This window comes from Kogia breviceps, chromosome 2 (assembly GCF_026419965.1).
Source record: "Kogia breviceps isolate mKogBre1 chromosome 2, mKogBre1 haplotype 1, whole genome shotgun sequence".
NCBI lineage: Eukaryota > Metazoa > Chordata > Mammalia > Artiodactyla > Physeteridae > Kogia > Kogia breviceps.
Window position 1 is genome coordinate 26,865,655 of NC_081311.1, and position 19,601 is coordinate 26,885,255.

Here is a 19,601-nt window from a genome sequence, read left to right on the forward strand (position 1 = left end):
AAAAACAAATACCACTTAAAAAAATCTGATTTAACACATTTTTATTTCACTTTTTTCCATTTCTTTATAAAACAGTCATCTCCTCACTAGCAGCTGTCTCCCCTAGACTGGGGGAGGGAATAGAGGAGGTTGGGCACCTCCAATGAAAAGGGGGTGGGGGAGAAGGGCCCAGGGTTACCTCCTGAGGTTCTTCTGGGCCTGTTTCAACAATGTGTCAAAGTCAAGAGAATCAAATTTGCTCTTTACAGGAGCAGGGTCAAAGTCTTCCCGGTTGGAGTCTATAAAGGTAGAGAGAGACAAACATCAAGGCCTCTGAGTATACCACAGTGTCCTCAAATGGCCAGCTACCTCTCATGTCTATAATGGATAAGCTAAAATCACCTGGATATTAAGTCAAAAGACAGGTGAGCACCCATTTCTCCTCTCATCCCACCCCTTAGCCTCTTCATGTGTCAGAGGAAGACAAGTCTGCCTAGCTAGCGCCCCTCTCAAAAGACTGGGGACCTTTTGAGGGAGGAGATGATACCAAAGGCTCAGGGCCTCCCCCCACTCACCAAGATCAGAATAGCTTCTCTTGCAGAACTGTCTGCGGCCCCCAAAGCAGAGATCAAAGGGCTGTTCATCTGCTTGCCTCAGCTTGTGGCCACTCTCGATGGCTGCAAATGCCTCCTCGGCATAGCGATAAGTGACGAAGCCATAGTTGTCACTGGTGGGGAGGGTGAGACAGAGGCTGACATGGCTATTTGGGCACGCCATGGAGAAGAGACAGCTCGCCAGGGTACAGTAATGGACTGGGGTGGTTCTTCTCATTCCCCAAATTGCCAGCCCTCTAACTGTAGAAATGAAGGTGCCTATATTGCCTAGCACACCAGAGCAAGGAGGAAAAACAAAGAAGCATCAAGATAGATAATGAGACAGGACATCCTGACCTTAAGGCCCAACCTCACCCTTGGACACGGAAGTGGATGGTGCACTCCTCAATCTCTCCGAAAACAGAGAACCTCTGTTTCAGCTCTGACCTAGTCATGCGACCAGGTATCTTCCCAATGAAGACCACTCTTCTCTCTTCCTATGTTAGGTCAAGGAAAATTGACACACCATGAGCCAAGGCCATAGCTGCAGACGGCTCTCTGAGCTCATGTCATGGCTCAGGGACAAGCCCTCTCCTCCCAGGGCCTATTCCTCTACTCACTATTGCACGCTCCTTCTGCAGGACTCTCTGCCTTTGGTAATGGTCATGTGAACGATAAGAACTGTACCTGACAAGAGAAGAAGGTGCCATCAGTGCCCCAGACATTAGGCAGCTCAAGTCTCAGAACTCTTAGGTATCTGCACCCCAGATGCACCGACTCCCTGAAAACATGCTCACCGCCGCCTCCTGTCACTTCTCCGGCGAGGAGATGGAGAGCGGGACCGACTTCGGGAACTAGATGATGAGGATGAGGAAGATGAGGAGGAAGATGAGGAGGAGGAAGAGGAAGAGCATCTTCGGGAACGTCCAGAGGAACTGCAACTGGACCTGGAGAACAAAGGGGCACACAGGAATGCTGGGAGCAGTACAGGTATATTCCACTTACCTCACCTTGGCCCCAGCCCTGCCTCCCTGTCAGGAAGCTCAGGACCAAAGGCAAAGCAGAGCAGAGGAGATCTAGAAGAACTCTTCACAGATGACCAAACTGAGAACCTCATGAACTTTAGATGTTCTAGAGTATTTGGGCACAGATCATATTTATTTTCAATTATGCAATTAAAAACAGAAAAATATTTAACAAATCAGAAAGAATAAAAATAATGGAGACTCGGAGATAAAGGGCTGGGCCCTAGGTCTTACAATTAGCTGTGGATGGGGACGGGGGCAGGCCTGGGTCTCTGGGATCCTGCTCTCCTCATATGTCTCATAGGAGTACTATGAACACGGCATTTAGGGGATGCGCTAGACCTGTAGTAGGGGACATTTCTGAAGATAAGCTTCACCATCAAAAACCAAGAATTCTTCATTGATTAAGTGGAAAAATTTGGGTCTATTACTGAGAAAAAGGTACTGCCAGAAAATAGCTGAGGCCACAGTGACACTCAAAGGAACTGTCCCAGACTGTTTCCTTAACAGATGATTAAAGGAAGGACTGTTTTCCATTAACAACCCACTAGCCCACCATCCCACATACTACCAGGAAAATAGAAGAAATTAGGACTGATACAGTATGCAAAGGAATCAATGTAGTCAAGATCAAACCCTAATTGTCTCCCCAAGGCAGGTCTCCAGGAAGGAGGAGACCTCAGAGATATCCCAATCTCCAACAGGGGATAGAAGCTATCTTCTCACAGCTTGCCTCCTTCAAATCCAGTAAAGGGGGAGAAGACAAAAGCCAAAGAGAAATAGAAGCCTTACTGCCCGAAAGTATCAAACACGATGTGCTAAAGCTTTCAAAGTAAACCAGAGGAGAGAACTTCCAAAGTGGAGAGAACCTAACAGGCCATCAGAGCTCACCTTCGCCACCTCTTGTGTGGGGGGGAGAGGGACCGGGACCGGGACCGGGATGAGGAAGACGACGATGAGGATGAGGAGGAAGATGCTTCGCTGGTCCGGTTGGACCCAGAGCTGACAGAACGGCTGCTGCGGCCACGGCGGCCTTGCCAGCCCCGGCTTGGGGGGCTGGCTGACCTGCAGGCTTTTCGATAATAGCGCATTGACTGCTGCTTGGCTGAGGGATCAGGGAGAGTCCTAGTGTTCATGTCATTCCGGCAGGGAGAGGCCTCAGGGGACAGCAAGGTGGATGGGGCAAGGCAAGGGGCTGGGGGATCTGCCTGATCATTGCTAGTCCTGTGATCAAGTGGCTTCTGGGAGGCAGCTGTGCATGGGGGCAGCGGGGTGGCTGGGCCCAGGGACAAGACAGGTTTGATGGTGATATCCTGATGGCGTTTGACGTTCCATCGGGAGCCCACCTCTGGAATGACTAGGGCAGGCGTCTTTTTTGGGGGGGTCCTGCTCCGGACACAATAGTCATGGTCCCCAGAGCCCACATGGACTGGACTAGGGCCATGGACCCCTTCTTGGAGGCAGGCTGCAGCTGGATGTTTGGCCTCTGTAATTCCTTCAGGCTTCAGGGTTCCCTCCTGGGCGGTGGACTTAGGAGATTTGGCTTTGGCCAGCAGTGACACAGCAGCCAGGGGCTTCCATAACTGATGGGGAGGGGTAGCTGGAGGGGTGAGCCCTGTGAGGGGAGGGAGGATGGAGATAGCAGGATGAGATCCGATTCTACACTTCTAAACACTGTGAATATAGGCTCCAGAGATCCCCACTTCATCTCACAGAGTATACTAACAATGATCAACAGCCCAACTTCTCCCACTGTTACAACTGCTCCTTCCCCTGAGTTCCCCATCTTGGAGACCAGCAGTAGAAACCCAACCAGCTACGGTCCTCCTGAACTGTTCAACCTCTCACTGCCCAAACCTAGCTGGTGGCCAGGTCCTGTCTGTCCTACCTCTTCATTCTTAGACTCACCCCCTGCCCTCACAACTGCCTGACTTCTGGGCTGCATCTTGCCTGAACTCATATAATCATCTCCTAATAACCTCCTACCTCGGGCATCACGTGGGAGCACCCAAAAACCAAACTGGTAAAGTTTTTTCAATTGCTTCTTCAATGTACAGTATAAAGTCCAACCAGCTTAACATGGCATTCAAAGTTCCCATAACCTGACCTCCTGCTTTCCACTCCAGCTTTCTCTTTTCCTTGAGCTCTGCCCAGCACCCTGATCAACCACTACACTCCAGCCAAAATGAACCACTCACAATTTCCCAAAACATACCGGGCTGGCTTTGCTTCTCCAGCTCACTCAAGCCATTCCATCTACCTAGAATGCCCATAAATCTACCTGATTGGTATCAGTGATTTTCTCAAGCCTCCGCTTTGAGGATTACCTTCTATATAACCCTGCCCTGACTGTCTCTCTTCAGACCCCACTATAAGCCACACAGGCTTCTTTAACACACAACATCTGATACTCAACATGCTCATTTATTTACACATCTGACATCTGCCCCCTGGACTGTGAGAACCTCAAGGATGAGGATCAGATCTCTGTATCCCCAACACCTACACACACTTGGTGCAGAGCAGTCTCTAAAAACATTTGCTGCATAAACTAATCAAAGGCAGAGTTCCCCACCCTGAACCCACCTGCCACGTTGGCCAGTTCTGGGGCTTGTAACCGGTCTAGGGGCCTCTTCTCCTGGGGAGTGTCAACGCTGCTGGCGGGGGGAAAAGGGAAAGCCTGGTTCATTGCCTCCTCAACATCTTGTACATCTGCTTTGCTCACAAAGCAATGGGAGAGGGGTGCATGCAGAGAGGAATGGGGGGCACAAACTGCCCCAATCATTCTCCTCCAGCACAAAAGGGGTCTTAGTGACTGAACTTTATGTAGGTTGGGTCTCAACTCAGCTCTGCCCAATTCCTGGATGACCTTGAATACCCCCCACCTCCTCCAAGCCAGGAGCCTCTCGTGCCCAGCTCAAACCAACCCAAAATCAATGTAGAAGAAAATATGCTTGGCAAAATAGGATGGGGTATCATGAACGTGAAAAAAAAAAAAAAAAAAAAAAAGGCCTCTTGGTGCTGGAAGAATGGGGAACAAGGAGGTCCAGGATGCCTGTGCCCTCCAAGGAGTCAGGGGAGCCCTAGCCATGAATATCCTCCCCCAGTTTTTCTTACACCATTACCAGTGTTGAGCAACCTTAATGCCTGTTAAATAAAGGAAAGAAATCCCCCAAAACACGACTTGCCAGAAGATAAAAGGCATCACCATTTGGAACCCCAGACTGGAATCAGCCAGAGAATGGTACATATATATTCTCCTACTTCATCACTCAAGACAGTACCCTGTAGTGATGGGCTGAGCTGGGGGTGGGGAACAGGAAAAGACTAGAGCGGACTAAATGTCCCTGTAACAGAGCCATCCAGTTGACAGTCCTGGAGTACCGGCCGGCTGCTGACCAACAGCTGTAGGGTAACTCACTCATATCCCCATACTTACCCTGAGTTTCCTACAGCCAGGCTGTCAGCAGGAGCCGGGGGAGGGCACTCCTTTTTGGCTGCAAAGAAACCATACTAGTTAAAAGCCCAACCAGATGTTCCATACTGAGGAGGTGCAGAAGGGCTGGCTTTGAGACCCAAAGGAGGAAAATCCATTTTGCCTACATACTCCATTTGGGTCTCCCCAGAGAGATCCATTCTCCTCCAGTGGGTACCCAGGTGTGTGTGTATATATATATATATATATATATATATATATATATATATATATATATATATATATGTATATACACTTTTTTTTTTTGCAGTACGCGGGCCTCTCACTGTTGTGGCCTCTTCCGTTGCGGAGCACAGGCTCCGGACGCACAGGCTCAGCGGCCATGGCTCACAGGGCTAGCCGCTCCGCGGCATGTGGGATCTTCCCAGACCGGGGCACAAACCCATGTCCCCTGCATCGGCAGACGGACTCTCAACCACTGCGCCACCAGGGAAGCCCCCCAGGTATATTTTTAATCATGTCTCTTCTCTGCTCAGAAACAAGCACACTCCCCACTGAATCTGGGGAGTCCAAACTTCTAAGCCTAGCATTCCAGGCTCTACATAACCCACCTAACTAACTTCCTAGTCTTATAACCTACTCTTGATCTACAATTATATTTTCTATTTTGCCTTGTACTACAGACACCTGTTACCAATTCAGCAGTCATTTCTGCAAATTCTTCTCCCCAGTCAGACCATTAAGCTCATCTGAGAACAGGTCGTAATATCTCCTGCAGCACCTAGATCCATGCCTTATACTGAGAAGCTGAGCTATCCACTGCCTTTCAAATACACCCCATGAGATCTTTCCTATACCTCTGCCTTTACTCACCAGTCTCTGAATTCCTGTCTTCCAAGGCTCACCTGGAGAGCTACCTCCCCAAATAACCCAACCCACTTGAATATCCCCATCCCTCTACTCTTTTTATTTCTTGCCATGCTGTACCCACCACTCTCCCTGGCTTAGATTGTGTCACAGGTAAATCTTATCTTCCCATTCCAATTAGGGGGCTGCTCTAGTGGCTGAGACTCCCCTTCTCCCTCCCCCCAGTTTAAGCAACTACAAGGCTAGGCCCAAAGGAAACATCAACAAAAAAGGGCTGGAGCAAAGCTACCCAGGTTTCCTCACCTTCTGATTTCTCAAATTGCTCCAGCAGACTGGACAGGTCTGATGCCTCAATTCCTGTGGAAGGATACAACACAGCCCCTATCAACTGAGTACACAGGTCCCAGAAGTCCCAAATCACCTCACTTCTTCCCCTAGGCTCCCCATGCCCACTGTACTAAGTAAACCAAGGCAGCAACACAAAGCAGAAAGAATCAAACCAACCCAGACTTCTACCTCTAAAGCACCCTCCAAAGAAATCCAACAAAGGCCAGCCCCATCAAGGTAGTTTATCCTGTTTTATGGAGGACACTCCTCACACAACACCCATGCCATTCTTCACACCAACTGAACTGTGTGGCACTCACCAATCTCACTGATGAAAGCCTGTACCACATCCTCAGGACCCTGGGTACGTGGGGTAGGCAGAAAGGACAGTGTCCTCAGACGGGCTGGGTGTACAGCAGGCAGTTTGGTGGTAGTGCTCTGCCTTGGTGCAGATGTGGGAACAGCCTTGGCAACAGGAGAGGGTGCCTTCTCCCTGGGCCTAGCTTCCTGGGGCTCAGGCTTTAGCCTCTCTGATACAGGCTCAACAGCCACACTCTCAGCAGGCAGACATGGTGGAGCCTTGATCCGAGGGCTGTGCACCGGGGAGGACACCTTGTGTTTCAGAAGGGGAGATGCAGGCAATGGCTTGACCTCCACCTTGGTGGGCTCTATCTGTAGAGCTCCCTGGCCAGCTGCCCCAAGACTGAGGGGAGGAGCCATTGGCACAGTCAGTACACTATCAGGAGGGCCAGGTGGGATGCCACTAGGCTCCACTTTGGGTGAAGGAACAGCTCTTCCAACAGAAGTTAGAGGCAAAGGAGGTGGGGGAACAGCAGGCCAGAATGGAGGGTGTTGCAGCCCTGGGCCCCATCCCAAGGGCCCATAGGTACAGCTGGAGCTATAAGGTGGGACTGGGGCAGGAGGAGGTACCCAAGGCACATTGCAAGTGGAGGGCACAGCATAGGCACCTGGAGTACCAGACACTAGGGGTACCGTCGGTGGAGGGGGCAAGCAAGGATAGCCAGAAGGGGACAAGGGGGGATAACAAGGCCAGGGTGGCACAGGGGCATAGTGAGTAAAGGGATCAGGTGGCACTGGCCCCATAGACATCGGAACACTAGGAGGCTGCAAGGGTGGTGGAGGCAGACTGGGGACACTTTGCCCATTTGTGGGAAGGGGCAGCATGGGGGTCATGCCCAGCCCACCTGTGGGAAAAGGCAGGGCAGTGGGCATTGTGGGGGGCATGGACTGCACAGCAGGAGGTAGAGGTCTTGCTGGCAGTAGCATCTCTTGGGATGGCACCTGCTCAGTGGGAGTTGAGGCCATAGGTTTGCTTGCAGGTGGCTCAGGACTAGGAGAGGCAGGGCTGGGACCCACAGGCGCAAAGCAAGCCTCAGAAGGAGCCTCAGGGCTTCTCTGCAGAGTTGTCTTCTTGGCTGGGGCTGGTGGGACAAGACAAGGGATGTCTGCCAGCCCTGTGGGAGTTTCTGGGAGACTGGGCCACTTCCCAGCTGGGGGCTGGGGGTTCCTCTCTTCTGCCTCTGCTTGGCGCTGCTGCCTTCGTCGCCGGTACTCAGAGAGGCTAAGAGGCCGAGGCCTGGCTTCCTGGGTTGTGGCACTAGTACCACTTTCCCCCTTCAGAGGACCCATGACCTCCCTGACTTCAGGACTGATGGCCTTTGGGGGGTCTGAGGACTCTGACTCCAGGAGGAGCTGGGGGGCTGGACTCCCCTGGGCTGATAACACTGCACCACGTCTGGGATCAGTTGGCCTAGACTTAACTAGTACAGGGTCAACTGGAGGCAAGTCATCTGAGATGGGAACAACCACTGCACGGTCAACTGCTGCTGAGTCAGCCAGAACTGGGTCAATCAGCACTGGGTCAGCTGGGAGAGGGTCAACAAGCTCTGAGTTCGCTAAAGCACGGTCAACCAGTTTAGAGTCAACAGGTACAGGGTCAGCCACAGTGGGATCAGGGTCAACTGCAGTGGGATCAGCTTCAACAGAGTCAAGTGGCATGGGATCAGCTTGAGCAGAGTCAACCAGTGAGAGATGGGTTGAAACAGGGTTGGCTTGGATGGGGTCAACCAGGCTGGGATAGAGGTCTAGAGGACCTTCTTTAGCAGGACTAGCTTGTCCAGCACTACTCTCCAAGTTCCCAGAGCCAGGCTTCTCCAAGGCAGCTGCCCAGGCCCGAGCCCAAGCCCGGGGCTTCCCTCTACCACGGGGAGGCGCAACCTCTCTTTGATAGTCCTCCTGGGGCAAGCTGCCTCCCTGAGAGGTCAGCTCTGTAACTGCTGTAGACTGCCCACGAGAGGCTGACCTCAGCCTCCTCACATAGCCTTCTGCACAGGCAGCTGGCTGCTCCTTGCTCTTCTTCTTCCTGCCCTTTCGAGCTCTCTGGGAACTTAGCATTGCGTTGGCTGGTGGGTTCTGAGGCCCCTTGGGTGCCATTGGCTCCATGACCTCCCTGGGCTCCAACAAGCAGGCTGACTCCAGCTTTTCCTTTGAGTCCAGTGACAACCCCTCTTTCTCAGGGCAGAGGGCTTCCCTGGGCACAGCAGCCTCTGTCTCTGCCTCTAGTGTAGGCATGAGCAGCTGCAAGGCCGGACTGGCCTCTAGCGAGTCATCCAGGAGGACAGGCTGGGGTCCAGAAGGGATCTGTCGCACAACAACTGGGATCTCCAGGTCGTTGCCAGCTGTGGCCGCCTGGCCCACAATCTCCAGCACCACACAATCCTCAGGCAGTGTCAAATCATCTGGCTGCTCTTGAAGCTCATCCTCAAGTGCCGTCAGGTGGGTGAGGTTAGGCAGGCAGTATGGGTGCATGGCCCGTACCAGCTCACTCAGGGAGGAGATGCTCTCATCGCCAGCTGCCTGCACTGCCATCTCTGCTGCTACCGCTGTTTTATCTTCCTCCTCAGGACAGGCCAGGTGCATGGGGAAGTCTGTGATGCTGCTCACAGAGTTGGTGAGCTCCCCAGCAAGCATCTCGCTGCTGAAGCCGGCCACCTCCTCCTCTTCTTCCCCATCACTACGCTGCTGGGGAGGTGGGGACTGGCCCCAGCGGGGTCTTGACCTTGGGGGTCTCCAGCTAGGAAGCTTGGGGGAGGAGGTCTCCAAGAAAGAGGGTGGAGAGAAGTCCCAAGGAGGATCTGTGAGAGACATCTCAACCTACAGGAGAAAAGATAAGACATAGGAGTTTTCTCCAGGAATATATTTTTCCAGACCTGTCCCCATATATTCCTCCCCACTGGGAGTCCATGAGGCTCCCTAGGTCAGGCTTACCCCATTCACTCTACTACTGCCTGTGCTGGGCCCCAATGGGTCAGTCGGGGTGATGAGGTCACGTTCTGGGGGTGTCCGAGAGAGGCTGAGCAGCCTGTGCAGCTAAAAGGGAGAAAAAAACCTGAAATGTGTTTGTGCTTCAGAACTTTATGAGTAGGCTCATGGATGTGGTTCTAACCTCTGCACCAACCACACACACCCTTCCCCTCATCCCACACTTACAGAGGAGCCCTCCCGAGGTGACACAAGCAGCTCTGAGTCAGGAATGCTGTCAAATGGAGACAGGTTCTCGGAATCTGCATTGTCCAAGATCTCTGTTAGAGCTGTGAGCAGTGACACTTCATTCTGGTCCTCCAGAGATAACCTGCTCTGCTCAGGAAAGACAACAGGAAGGTCCCACCACCATCCCTATGACCCACCAGGCCACTGAGAAGGACTGGATGCCAAGAGAAGCCCTCTCCCAGGCTCAATTCAGCTCAATTTGCCAGAGAGAGATGTTAGTACCAGGAGGCATAGGTTCCAATCTCATTTACTACCATTCACCATCTCTCTAGTGTCAAAAGAGACCTGTCAAAATTGAGTCTTGAACTTATGTTTCATACTCCCTACACCCTCAGGTAAGATGTGGGATGCTCAGCAGACAACCCTTGTCTCAGCTGGAACTGGACTCAAAACAAAGATCAGAGCCCTCTGAACATGTAAGTCAGGGGCCCAGGCAGGGTGAAAGGCCTTGGACGATAATCCAAGTCTGCCAGGGCATCCTCTTACATGGGATGCAGCCCAACTCTCACTGAGAAACAAAAACACACTTCAAGGACTCGGGCTGAGTATCTAGGAACCAAGGTGCTAGGAGAACAGAGCCACTGAGCCAAAGCTCCTGCCTGAAGACCTCCAAGCCCAGCCCCAGCTCACCTCTCCAAGGCCACCAAAATCTTCAATGAGGGAGATGAGGGAGGCATCCATATAGCTGTGCATGGTCCCCAGCAGTGTCCCATCCTGCAGTATCAGCTCCTCCATCTCTAAGTCCTTGTCCCTCAAACAGGGGCCCAGCCGAGATAGACTGACAAAGCCAGAATCATCCCCCTCCTCATGCAGCAGCACCTGGGGCAAAAGGGGATAAGTTCAGAAAGGCACAGTGAAGGCTGCAGGGCATGCGCCCGTGGGGTAGCTGATTTATACACTCTGTAAATCAGGTACCCAGCCCTCCACCAATGGCCTCAGACTCAGCAGGAGCCCCAACACACTCTGGACTTGCTGGGCAGAGAGAAGTACAAACTATGAGCCACAGCCACAACCAGATGGCAGCGTTCAAGAACCTTATGGGAAAAAAAAGTTTAGACTCCATCCAGAAACACTTGGAACCACATGAGATTGATAAACTGGGGAATAAAAACATCAAAAAGACCAAGATTGTACAGAAGAGTTATCTGCTGGCAGTGATGAAGACAGACATTCTGAGGGGCACACCAAAGGAGAGGAGGTCAGCAAGCAGGCAATTCCAATTACAACCACCTTACCTCCCTCAAATCCCACTTAGGCCTCTCTTCTCTGCTTAGCTCAAATCCCACCTTCTTCAAGAAGACACCTCAGGCTTCCCCAACGCATCTCTCCTCACACCCCGAATTCATACGTGTTCCTGTACCACTCACTTTTCTGGCAATCACATCCTACCCCCTTCCCTACTCCATGACATTCCTTGCATCATTACTAAAACTATATATTCCAAGTTCCTTTGGGGCAAATAACCCTTTGTATTCTATTAGCTTATATTTTTCTTGGCTCTTGGAAGGGTTTAAACTGTGCTTATACTTTCTGGTAACCCACCATACCTGGCACAGTGTATCACAGTATACACAGCTGAGAGTCACACTTATTTCGAACTTCTTTTTTGAAGGCTCTACAGTGCGCCACCCAACCTCTCAAAGATAGTCCCAAGGGAAAAGTCTCTTCTCTACCCCAACCAGGTTAGAGCAAAAGAAGAGAAAGCTTGATACTGTGGATGGAAAAGCCCCGCCCCACCCCACCTCTTCCCTGAGAACTAACAACATCTTCAGCCTTGTCAGGCAGGGAGCCATCCGCCCAGGCCTGTCAAGAGTGTGGGCGTGGGCAGGGCCAGAAGTGGCTGGAAGGGCTGGCAAGGCCAAAGGCCAGAGGCCAGAGGCCAGAGGCAGGGGTTTCTCCACTATACGAAATTATAGATGATGCAAAGGCCAGAGAACAGGAACAAACACGGACAAGCCAGTCTTACCTCTCCCTTTGGCAGCAAAGGGAAACTCTGTGCCTCTTCCAAAAGAGAAAAAAAGCTACAGGTGTGACTGCACCCCCGCCACCCTCCTAATCAAGCTGAAGAGTAACAATGCCCAAGGAGAGAAAAGGATAGATAGGGACACTTTAGGAGGCCAGGCCCAGAGATGAAGTAAAAGGTGGCAGGTTTTAGGTACTAACTCCTCCCAAGCCTTCACAATCCTGTAATTACAAATAGCAGCTGAACAGCACCTCGCTCAGCAAACACTCCCAGGTGAGCAAAGAGGCTGCATCTCTTGCCCTGCCACCTACCTGACCCAGCTACTGGCCAGAATCTCAAGACAATGTCCAGCTTTATGAACCACTACTCACCACTTCCATCAGGCCCCAGTCAGAGAACCCCCTCTTTACTTGACCTCACCCATCCCTCCCCTCAAACCCCAAACAGCACAGCTCCCAGAGTACCAAGATCATGGAGAGGATAAGCTCAGGCTAAGAGTGTGCCAGCCACCAGCATCTCTTAACATTAACAACCTCCCGACTGGCTTTCCCATATCTGGCTTGTTCCTGCAGGGTTCAAAACCAGCTACAAACGTGAAAATACACATTTGATCACCTCTTGAGACACTCTCTAATCCCCTCCAAGGGCATCTTCCTGCTCTTAGCACTAGGTTTAAAGTCCTTAAATGGCTTATAGTGGTCCTGGTATTCCCCACCAGACTCCTCCAGCGTATCTTCTCTCACCACTCTGTCTGTCTCTGTATACACCAGCCATACGGGTTTCTCCAATAAGCCATGTTCTCTCCCACCTCAAGGCCTTCACATACTGTTCCCTCTGAGGAAACCTCCCCCTCCCCTCCGCTCCCCACAATCTCACCTTAAAATATCTCTTCCCAGACCCTGCAAGGTAGATTACTACTGCTGATTATATAATATGCTGCACTTTCCTCTATCCCCCTCATCATTATTTATTGTCTGTCTAAAACATAAGATCTGATAAAAACATAAGATCCTGCAGGACAGGGACCATGTGTGGTTTACCACAGTATCCCCCTATGTCTAAGCATAATGGAATCTCAGTAAGTTGCTGGCTGATTGACTAGCTTCCACATACTCATCTTTGTGTGTGTTTGTGGTGAACAATCTCTCCATAAGACCCTCTCCAACCCCAAATGACTACCTAACTTGGACTACAGCTGGATCATGGATACTTCCTGCCTCTCCCCCAAAGGGTGGGCAGCACCAGACCCACAAGATGTGGCCTCTGAGAAAATAAGGGAAGGGGGGGGGGGCAGCTCCCAAGTTAGAGCCCCAGAAGCCACTCCCCACCCCCACCCCAAGGGCCTGAATTGGTCTGCTAGAACTGATATTACCTGGCAGCCTGCAGCCCAACTCCCTCCTAGAAATCAAAAAGGAAAAAAAAAAAAAAAAGCTTTGAAGGACTCAGCTTAATTGCTTAAGAGAGATAACAGTTCAAACTAAGTCTTGCCGACCTCCACTCTGGGTGAGAACTTTTAAGAAGCCCAGGTGAGGAGTGGGACGATAACACTTTTATGGAGAACTGAAGACCAGGAAAAAAAGAGTATGACAGAAGTAATGTTCCCCCCCCCCATTTAGTAAACATTCAACTAGTGTTGAGTAGTTCTCAGATCACCTCCGACTTTTGCCATCCCCAGCAAAAATTCCAGAGAAGCTTAAACACAGACCATCTCAAATTTGTCTGTATCAATTCACAGGAGCAGGCCTTAGCTGCCTCCTCAAAAGAGATGCTTGAGGAAAAGTGAGGGAAGAAGAGGATTCCCTTTTCTTACTTAATCCTGTGCCATGTAAATGTTGACACCTCCCAAGCCCCTTGAATCACGAACGAGGCAGGACTGCAGGCAACAAAAACGCCAGTGCCCATGACTCACAACCCACCCTAAGCCGGTCAGACAGAGGCCGCCACTCCACAGCCCTTCAACCTCAGCCCTCTACCCTCCCCAACACACTCCACCACCCGCAGGGAACAGATTACCCGCACACCTGGAAAGTCTTTTACCATCCGTTGTCAAGAGGCGACGCGGACCAAAGAAAAAAGAAAAAAACTCCTCCAAGGCTCTGGACAAAGTTGATTCTAGCAGCCCCTACCTTCTTCCCTTCCCAGCCTGGGGCCCCCAGCGCCGATCGGAGATGGCGGGACCGGCTGAGACACACCCAGTTCTCGGCAGTGCGGCTCCAGCGCCGATACGAGATGCCCCGCAGCTTGGAGCGGGAGCCACGTGGACATCCCCTCCCCGCCCCCACGTGGACCCGGGGCCTTCCCCCGCCCCCCCACCGCCCAACCCACGTGGGTGCCAGGGCCGCCTAGAGGGGGAGGGGAAGCAGACAAATTATCCCGGGAAAATCGCTCCCCCCACCCCACGTGGCTCCGAAAAGGGACTGCGGCGCTGGGCTACTGGCAGCCCCCACTCGGCATCCTTAGAGGGAGATCTTACTCTATTACTCTATAAGTCCGAGTCCCCCCCCACACTGGGGCCAGGTTTCCGACACCCTGCTCTGCCCCTCCGGCGTTCCGGAGGAATGGCCATAAGGACCCGCCTCTGCCCGCATCCCCCCAGCAAACGACCCAGGTCCGCTCGGTCCAATCCGTCTTCCGCAGCCACCCGGCATCGACTCCCGGACGCTTCTTCCCTTTCCTGTGGCGTCCACGTGTCACCGCCCGGCACACGCCGCTTTGCTGCCAGCCGCGGGCCGCCCGCCAGTCTCACCTGCTCCCCGCCACTCACAGCGCCCACAGTGCCATACGGCGCTTGGCTCCGACTCCCCCAACCGCTGCTGCGCACTCCACCGCCAGGGTCGGGGCCGGGGCCCCCACTCGGAAGCGGCGCGACTCCGTCTCTCAATCCCCGGCGCGCCGCCATCTTGGCCCCTGAACACCCGGCGCAGCTCAGATCGCCGGCGCCGCCTCGCCCAGCCGATTGTGGGAAGGGAACTACAACTCCCTAGAGACACTGCAAGACTACGGATCCCAGAAGACTGAGCGGCGATACCCATTTGCACCCGGGAAGAGGGCACTGTCCTCGCGAGGGAGCCTGGGAGTAGTAGTCGCATTCAGCAGAGCCTAAGTGGCACGTGCTATAGGCATACTGTAATGCATAATTTTGTGTTGCGCGGGGGGGCCTAGTTGGGGAGCGCGAGGTGATAAAGGGATCATTACCTTTTGCGTATCTTTTTATTTTCCCAATTTGTCCAACTGTCAGAACTCCCTCTTTGTCTGACGTTTTACCTGCTGCGCGTTCCTTTCTCCTTAGTCCAAGTGCGCCTGTGTTTTGAAACAGCACCCCCTCGTGGGCACCCGCACTCCAGGAGCTAAGCCTCACCCGCTACACTGCGGCACTACCGCGTTTAATCTTAGAACACAGCATTATCGGTGTCTCTCCGAGCTACTCAGAAACCCACGTTGGTGTCTCATTACCAAATTTACTTCCTGCTACTGCAGATCATCTTGCTGTCTTCCAAATACAACAGGTGTTTTTCCTGCCTTGTGGAAAACTAGCCTCAAAACATCTTTGATGCCCCGTCTTATCCTGGAAAGACTTTTTGGTCATCCCAGCCAACCTTGATCCCTCTCTGTATTTCTACAGTCCATCACTGTGTCTATTATTTACTCATTTGCCATTTAGAAGCTACTTCATATTGTTTTCTTTTTTTTTTTTTTTTTTTCCGGTACGCGGCCCTCTCACCGTTGTGGCCTCTTCCGTTGCGGAGCACAGGCTCCGGACGCGCATGCTCAGCGGCCATGGCTCACCTGCCCAGCCGCTCCGCGGCATAAGGGATCCTCCCAGACCTGGGCACAAACCCGTGTCCCCTGCATCGGCAGGGGGACTCTCAACCACTGTGCCACCAGGGAAGCCCTTCTTTTTTAAAAAATATTTATTTATTTTGTGTGGTACGCGGGCCTCTCACTGCTGTGGTCTCTCCCGCCGCGGAGCGCAGGCTCCGGACGCGCAGGCCCATAGGCCATGGCCCACGGGCCCAGCCGCTCCGCGGCATGCGGGATCCTCCCGGACTGGGGCACGAACCCACGTCCCCTGCAACGGCAGGCAGACTCTCAACCACTGTGCCACCAGGGAAGCCCTGTTTTCTTATTTTTTAAAAAAGTTTTGTATTACAAAAGTTTAAAAATCACTTAAAAGAGTACAAAACTAAATAAATATACTTGGCCTACTAATTCCAGTACCCAGATTTAACCCTTGTCATCTTTGGTGTGTATTCAGCCACACTTTTTCTATGTATATAAAAACGTATAGGTCCCAGTGAAGAAACATTCAAACATTACTTCCTGTCCTAGTCCCAGAGCCTGTAAAGGTGAACCCACTGGGGGTGGCTGGAGAAGAAGAGGAAAGTTTGTTCCAGAAGGAACTGAGGGATCATAAGGATTTCTAAACGTGGGAAAGGGAGGAATAAATTATTCGTCAAAAATCAGTTGTGTATATTTTTTCCAGGCCCATAGAAAGAACAAGTCATATGTAATGGAATCTAACTCTTGGAGAATATCAATAGGGAATTTTCAAGTTATTTGTTATACAACCTAGCTGTTCTAATTAGCATACAATCATTTCAGCCCCTCTAAATAAAAGGGTTTTGTTTTGTTTTGTTTTATTTTGTTTTTGTTTTGGCCGTTCCGCGTGGCTTGTGGGATTTTAGTTCCCTGACCAGGGATTGAACTCAGGCCCTCGGCAGTGAGAGTGTGGAGTCCTAACCACTGGACCACCAGGGAATTCCCAAAAGTGTTTTTTTTAACCTTAAAAAAAATGTATAGGGACACACATTGACCTTTGTTCAAAAATGGGACCATTCCACATGTATGGTTCTATAACTTGCTTTTTTTTCATGTAACAATGTTTGTCCATACATTAACCAATATATACTGAGATCTTGGTGAGTACCAGTTCCATTAAAAGAATATATCATTATTTAAATGAATATATAATTTAATATCATTATTTAAATTACATTTGTGATTTCTAGTTTTTCACTATTACAAATTAAGTTACAGTGAATATTCTTGTACATGTATCTTTCCCTGCAGTGGAAGCGCTGAGTCCTAACCACTGGACTCCTGAGGAATTCCCTTTTATTTTTTTTTTTAATCTTTGCGTTTTTGTACACTATTTCTATGGATAGTTTCCTCGAAAGGAGATTGCTGAGGTAAAGGGTATATATGTATGTACATTTGAAATTTCGGTGGACAATCCCAAATTGCCCTTCAGGAAGGCTGTATTAATACACATTCCCAGGGAATTCCCTGGTGGTCCAGTGGTTGGGACTCTGCGCTTCCACTGCAGGGGACACAGGTTCAATCCCTGATCAGGGAACTAAGATCTTACATGCTGCGCTGCACAAAGTATTAAACAAATGAAAAATAATGCACATTCCCACAAAAAATTCATGAGAGGAGAGGAACTCTTGTTATGGACTGAATTGTGTGTGTCGTCACCCCCTCACCATGGGCAAAATTCATATGTTGAAGGGCTCCACACCCAATATGACTATATTTGGATATAGAGCCTTTAAGAAGGTAATTAAGAGTAAATGACATAATAAAGGCAGGGGGTCTAATCCACTAGGACTGGTTGCAGAAGACGAAGAGACACCTGCAAGCCAAGGAAAGAGGTCTCACTAGAAACCAGCCCTGCCAACTCCTTGATCTTAATCTTCCAGCCTCCAGAGCTGTGAGAAAATACATTTCTGTTCTTTAAGCCACTTAGTCTGTGGTATCCTGTTATGGAAGACTGGGAAGACTAATACAACTTCCTTTCAAAAAATTTTTTTAAATTTATTATTTATTTATTTTTTTGGCACGTGGGATCTTTGTTGAGGCACGCAGGATCTTTCATTGCAGCACCCTGGCCCTTCGTTATGGTGTGCGGGCTTCTCTCTAGTTGTGGGGCAGCACACATGGGCTCTGTAGTTGTGGTGTGCAGCTTCCAGAGTGCATGGGCTCTCTAGTTTGCGGCACACAGGCTCTCTAGTTGAGGCCCGCGAGCTCAGTAGTTGTGGCACCCTGGCTTAGTTGCCCCGAGGCATGTGGGATCTTAATTCCCTGACCAAGGATCAAACCCATGCCCCTTGCAGTGGAAGCACAGGGTGTTAACCTCTGGACCACCAGGGAAGTCCCTTACTAACCTTTTGGGTGAAGTGAATCTGTTCACAATTTTCCCTATAAAATAGAGAGGGCAACAATAAAGTTTATTTCCAATAAACTTAGAAATAATTTGCCAAAAAAAAAGAGAAATAATTTGCCAGTGAGAAATCCGTAAGAACCAATACAGGTTGGCACAATTCTTCCTCTGTTGAAGAAACATTCTCTAAGAGATGCTCTGTAAATGCTGGTGATTTGGGCACTAATTATGGTCATTATTATAAGGATTAGGCTCTGGGAAGAAGATTAATGTTAAAGAAAGCAGAAAGCTGTGCCCTTTTTTCTTTATTCAGCATATGATAAAACAATATTCACCTACATGTGGTGTCTGCATGGAATCTGCTAAAAAAGATACGAATATATCTCTAGGTCTCCACTGTCATCTAGACAGGAGTGTTGTGGCTACTAGTCTCCTTGGCTGGTACATTCCTAAGGGCTAGGAAGGAAAACCTCAGAGACACAGGCCACCAAACACTGGGTATCAATCACATCTTTGCCTGACTCCACATTCACCAAAGACTCATCTGATTATAATAACTGATTTCCCATATCATTTTCTATGGGGAGAGTGAGATGATCAAGTGAGACAAAATGCCCAGTTCACATGACATATATTTCTCAGTGTGAATTAACAAATCAACATTCTGGTTTATTTATTGAGTGCCTACTATGCACCAGGCAATGTTTTAGGCACTGGAGATACAGCAATGGCAAAACAGACCAACAAACACAAAAAAACAAAAAAACCCTCCCTAACAGAGCTCACATTCTAGTGGGGAGACAATCTCCAAGTAAACAAAGAGTCAAAATAATTTCAGAGCACCAGAAGGGCTATCAGAAAATAGATGGGGGACTTCCCTGGTGGCACAGGGGTTAAGAATCCACCTGCTCACATGCTACAATTACTGAGACCACATGTCACAACTACTGAGCCTGCGTGCTGCAACTATGGAAGGCTGCGCGCCTAGAGCCTGTGCTGTGCAACAAGAAGCCACCGCAATAAGTCTGCGCACCGCAACTAGAGAAAGCCCACATACAGCAACGAAGATCCAATGCAGCCAAAAATAAATGAATTAATTAATTTTAAAAAAAGAAATGGGATGGGACTTCCCTGGCAGTCCAGTAGTTAAGACTCTGTGCTCCCAATTCAGGGGGCATGGGTTCAATCCCTGGTTGGGGAACTAAAATCCTGCATGGGGAAAAAAAAGAAAAGAAATGGGATGGAGACTGTAAAAGGTAAGAGGGGACAATTTTATTTTATATGGTGTGATCAGGTAAGGAGGGGGAGATATTTGAAGTAAGACCTGAATCACAAGGAAGACCTAGCCATTCAAAGAGCATTCTATGGTAAGAAGAACAGCCAGTGCATGGGCTCTCAAGTGACAACACATTTTAAAAAATAAATTTATTTTATTTATTTATTATTTTTTTTTGGTAGCGTTGGGTCTTCGTTGCTGGCTTTCTCTAGTTGCGGTGAGCGGGGTCTACTCTTTGTTGTGGTGCACGGGCTTCTCACTGTGGTGGCTTCTCTTGTTGTAGGGCACGGGCTCTAGGTGAGTGGGCTCAGTAGTTGTGGTGCACGGGCTCAGTAGTTGTGGCTTGCAGGCTCTAGAGCACAGGCTCAGTAGTTGTGGTGCATGGGCTTAGTTGCTCCACGG

General features: G+C 50.3%; 1 protein-coding gene and 1 non-coding gene across 4 annotated transcripts; one reads left to right on the forward strand and one right to left on the reverse strand.

The window, feature by feature from the left end:
* Window positions 1-24: 24 nt before the first annotated feature.
* PPRC1 (PPARG related coactivator 1) lies at window positions 25-14,728 on the reverse strand. Of its 3 annotated transcripts, none has more exons than XM_059054073.2 (14): window positions 14,507-14,728; window positions 10,428-10,616; window positions 9,738-9,884; window positions 9,516-9,617; window positions 6,548-9,401; window positions 6,204-6,257; window positions 5,037-5,094; window positions 4,184-4,254; window positions 2,489-3,212; window positions 1,370-1,519; window positions 1,193-1,259; window positions 948-1,069; window positions 555-706; window positions 25-278 (listed from the first exon to the last, which is right to left on the reverse strand). In XM_059054073.2, the coding sequence occupies exons 1-14, from the start codon at window positions 14,657-14,659 to the stop codon at window positions 175-177; spliced, it is 4,947 nt and encodes a 1,648-aa protein (XP_058910056.1). In that variant the 5' UTR covers window positions 14,660-14,728; the 3' UTR covers window positions 25-174. The 3 variants fall into 3 exon arrangements, with proteins under 3 accessions (XP_058910056.1, XP_058910057.1, XP_058910060.1); XM_059054074.2 differs by having other exon boundaries at window positions 4,184-4,251; window positions 14,507-14,708; XM_059054077.2 differs by lacking the exons at window positions 2,489-3,212; window positions 4,184-4,254 and having other exon boundaries at window positions 14,507-14,718.
* A 1,321-nt stretch (window positions 14,729-16,049) lies between these two features.
* LOC131751687 (small nucleolar RNA SNORD22) lies at window positions 16,050-16,169 on the forward strand. The gene has a single exon (XR_009334256.1). It is a non-coding gene; the product is annotated as a small nucleolar RNA SNORD22 (small nucleolar RNA).
* The last annotated feature ends 3,432 nt before the right edge of the window (window positions 16,170-19,601 follow it).